Here is a 4,203-nt window from a genome sequence, read left to right as displayed (position 1 = left end):
GGGGAGCAAAGGTGCCTAAGGCGGGACGTTACAGGAGCGAGTCCTGCACCCAGAGCGCGGGCAGAGAACTCCGGAGGGACTTCTGGCCAGGGCTTCCCGACCGGGTTCGGCGTAATTAGCATTCGCCCAGCCGCCATTGACTCTCGGCCCGCGATTGGTCAGCGCTCGGCGGCCCGCTCCGGGCGGGGCTGGAGGGCGACGGGGGAAAGGCCGAGCCCGCGGGGCAGTGGGCGGGGACGCGCGGAGAGCGTGGCGAGGCGGCCCACCAACCGCGCCCGGGCCTGAGGGGGCGGGGCCGGGGGCGGGGCCTCCCGGCAGGCATTAGAAGCAGGTGACCCGGGCGGGGCGGGAGAGGGCAGCCAGCCCGCGGCTGTGACTCCGCTGTCGCCGCCGCCACGCTAGGTTCCGTACTCGCCCAAGGTGGGCAAAAAGGTGCGAAAGCGCGGGGGAGGAGCCCAGCCGGACGCGTCCCGAGAGCGCCGCCACCGCCCCCAGGAGTTCACTGGAGCGCGGAGCCCCCTGCAGGGGAGGAGGCGAGCGGCGGGCGGGACGCAGCGGCGAGCGCGCACCATGCAGTCCCGGCCCGGCCAGCGCCGGCTGCTCGCGGTGCTGTGAGTCGGTGGGATCCCCCGGCGCCCGCATCCCGCCTTCCTCCCGCCCAGGTGCTGCCAGGCGCGTTCGCCCTCCGTCCAACTCCCGGCCTCGGGGAGAACGCACGGCCTGCCCCTGCCCGGCCCCGTCTGGATCATGCGGGGGGCCCCCGAGGAGGAGAGGGCTAGTGACCGGCCTGCGCCGCCCCTGTTCTGGGGACGCCCCCCTCTCTGAGTCGCCCCCACCTGCTGCCATGTGCCGCTGCCACGGATACCCAGCCTGTCGCTAAACTTTCCCGGCGCCGGCCCAGCTGTGAGTCGCGCTTCTCAGCGGAGTGTCCCAGGGGCGGAGGACCCAGGCTGGCTGCGGACTGTCTGCTCCTCTCGGCGGGATCTGTGGAGGTGAGAGCCTTCCCTTTCTCCCTGTTCTCCCGCCCGGTTCCTGTGCCCTTTTCCGGGAGGCTGAGCCTTTTGGTCTCCGGGCACTGCCTGGAGGGCCCAGCTTGGAAAGAGAGGGTGGGGAAGTCAGTAGTTTGGTTCCAGGAGGCGGAGGAGGGAGGAAAGGAGAGGGGTTAACTTAGAGATTTGGAGACCGCTCGCGGGGACCCAGCCGTTGACTCCCCTCTAACCGGGAGTGGTTGCAATCTTGTCTCCCTTCTTTTTTAAAGAGTCCTTTCCCTGGAATCCAAGCCCTAACCGTGTCTCTCCAGCCCTACTCGGCGAGGAGCGGAGCGCTGCCAGCGAAGGCAGCGCCTTCCTGAAGCAGTTGATCTTTGGTCGGATTTCTTTAAAGGAAAAAGCAACCAACAGGTTGCCATCCCCGGCGCCACACACGAGACGCCGGAGGGAGAAGCCCCAGCCCGGATTCCTCTGCCTGCGTGCGTCCCTCGCGGGCTACTGGAGGCGAGGGGAGGGAGGGGGCGATGGCTCGGTCTGACCCATCCGCGCCTCCCTCTCTGCTGCTGCTGCTCCTGGCGCAGCTGGCGGGCCGGGCGACCGCCGCGTCCAAGGCCCCGGTGTGCCAGGAAATCACGGTGCCCATGTGCCGCGGCATCGGCTACAACCTGACGCACATGCCCAACCAGTTCAACCACGACACGCAGGACGAGGCGGGCCTGGAGGTGCACCAGTTCTGGCCGCTGGTGGAGATCCACTGCTCGCCAGACCTGCGCTTCTTCCTGTGCTCCATGTACACTCCCATCTGCCTGCCCGACTATCACAAGCCGCTGCCTCCCTGCCGCTCGGTGTGCGAGCGCGCCAAGGCCGGCTGTTCGCCGCTCATGCGCCAGTACGGCTTCGCCTGGCCCGAGCGCATGAGCTGCGACCGCCTCCCGGTGCTGGGCCGCGACGCCGAGGTCCTGTGCATGGATTACAACCGCAGCGAGGCCACCACGGCGCCCCCCAGGCCCTTCCCAGCCAAGCCCACGCTTCCAGGCCCACCAGGGGCGCCGGCCTCAGGGGGCGAATGCCCCGCTGGGGGCCCGTCCGTGTGCAAGTGTCGCGATCCCTTCGTGCCGATCCTGAAGGAGTCACACCCGCTCTACAACAAGGTGCGGACGGGGCAGGTGCCCAACTGCGCGGTACCCTGCTACCAGCCGTCCTTCAGTTCCGATGAGCGCACGTTCGCCACCTTCTGGATCGGCCTATGGTCTGTGCTGTGCTTCATCTCCACGTCCACCACAGTGGCCACGTTCCTCATAGACATGGAACGCTTCCGCTATCCTGAACGCCCCATCATCTTCCTGTCCGCCTGTTACCTGTGCGTGTCGCTGGGCTTCCTAGTGCGCCTGGTCGTGGGCCATGCCAGCGTGGCCTGCAGCCGTGAGCACAACCACATCCACTACGAGACCACGGGCCCTGCGCTGTGCACCATCGTCTTCCTCCTGGTCTACTTCTTCGGCATGGCCAGCTCCATCTGGTGGGTCATCCTGTCGCTCACTTGGTTCTTGGCAGCCGGCATGAAGTGGGGCAACGAGGCCATCGCGGGCTACGCGCAGTACTTCCACCTGGCTGCGTGGCTCATCCCCAGCGTCAAGTCCATCACGGCGCTGGCGCTGAGCTCCGTGGACGGGGACCCGGTGGCCGGCATCTGCTACGTGGGCAACCAGAACCTGAACTCGCTGCGCGGCTTCGTGTTGGGCCCGCTGGTGCTCTACCTGCTGGTGGGCACGCTCTTCCTGCTGGCGGGCTTTGTGTCGCTCTTCCGCATCCGTAGCGTCATCAAGCAGGGCGGCACCAAGACGGACAAGCTGGAGAAGCTCATGATCCGCATCGGCATCTTCACGCTGCTCTACACCGTGCCCGCCAGCATCGTGGTGGCCTGCTACCTGTACGAGCAGCACTACCGCGAGAGCTGGGAGGCGGCGCTCACCTGCGCCTGCCCGGCCCCTGACGCCGGCCAGCCGCGCGCCAAGCCCGAGTACTGGGTGCTCATGCTCAAGTACTTCATGTGCCTGGTGGTGGGCATCACGTCGGGTGTCTGGATCTGGTCGAGCAAGACGGTGGAGTCGTGGCGGCGTTTCACCAGCCGCTGCTGCTGCCGCCCGCAGCGCGGCCACAAGAGCGGAGGCGCCATGGCCGCCGGGGACTACCCCGAGGCCAGCGCCGCACTCACGGGCAGGACCGGGCCGCCGGGCCCCGCCGCCGCCTACCACAAACAGGTGTCCCTGTCGCACGTGTAGGAGGGACCCGGCTGGAGAGCTGAGGGGAGGGGGGCGTTTTGTTTGGTAGTTTTGCCAAGGTCACTTCCGTTTACCTTCACGGTGCTGTTGCCCCCTCCCGCGGCGACTTGGAGAGAGGGAAGTTCTTTTCCGGGAAGAACCTATCCCAAGTCTTCTCCAAGAGGCCCAGCTCACGTGTGTTCTATTTTGCGTTTCTGACTGCCTTTATGGGAACCTTCTTTTTAATTTATATGTATTTTTCTTTGTAACTTTGTTGCATTTTGGCAACAAAATTTACCTTTGCTTTGGGGGCTTTACAATCCTGAGGTTGGCCTTGTCATGAAGTTCCACTTAGTTCAGGTTTCTTTGAACTGTGTGTTCTCAATTGGGAAAATATATTTCCTATACGTGTGTCTTTTTTAAAAAAATGTGAACAGTGAACGTTTCGGTTGCTGTGACTGGGAAGTTGTTGCGTGTGCTTTTTCATCTAGCTTCTCCTGCCACTGCTTAAAGTGTCCATGATTCTTTAAGGTGAGCTGCAGTTTATGGCCCCAGGGCATACCTGGGGGGGGAGCATAATGTGCTTAGGCCCTCCCCAAAGTGAGAAGGTTAGGAAGTACTTAGTGATTTTGTGTTCATTTTTAGCTTTGTTTATAGAGGGAGGTTGTTTCTTTTCTGTAGTGCTTGTAATAATTCTCACTCCTAACCTCACCATCGTTGCGTCTCGAATAAGTTAGAGGTAGCATTATAGAGGATCTGGCATAAATATTTGCAGTTGTGAGACCCAAAGTGATAGTTATTGGTGGAGCTTGAATTCTAGGCTGGTGAGTTGGCAGCTTTGTGCCTGAGAGGGAGTGGGTGGTTCTTAGGCTTCAGTGATTCCCCCCTCCCCCCCTTTTTTTTTTTTAAGGAACTTGTGTTATAATTTTGGTAAAAGTGTAAACCCACTCCCT

At 62.8% G+C, this 4,203-nt stretch overlaps 1 protein-coding gene across 1 annotated transcript; it reads left to right on the top strand.

Moving 5' to 3' along the window:
* Positions 1-353: 353 nt before the first annotated feature.
* Positions 354-3,670, top strand: FZD5 (frizzled class receptor 5). The gene is made up of 2 exons (XM_017546707.2): positions 354-992; positions 1,259-3,670. Exon 2 carries the CDS (start codon positions 1,514-1,516, stop codon positions 3,269-3,271), a length of 1,758 nt encoding a protein of 585 aa, XP_017402196.1. The 5' UTR covers positions 354-992; positions 1,259-1,513; the 3' UTR covers positions 3,272-3,670.
* The last annotated feature ends 533 nt before the right edge of the window (positions 3,671-4,203 follow it).

Source organism: Cebus imitator, unplaced genomic scaffold, assembly GCF_001604975.1.
Source record: "Cebus imitator isolate Cc_AM_T3 unplaced genomic scaffold, Cebus_imitator-1.0 Scaffold191, whole genome shotgun sequence".
NCBI lineage: Eukaryota > Metazoa > Chordata > Mammalia > Primates > Cebidae > Cebus > Cebus imitator.
The sequence above is the reverse complement of the archived record's forward strand: the minus strand, read 5'-3'. Positions and strand labels throughout refer to the sequence as shown.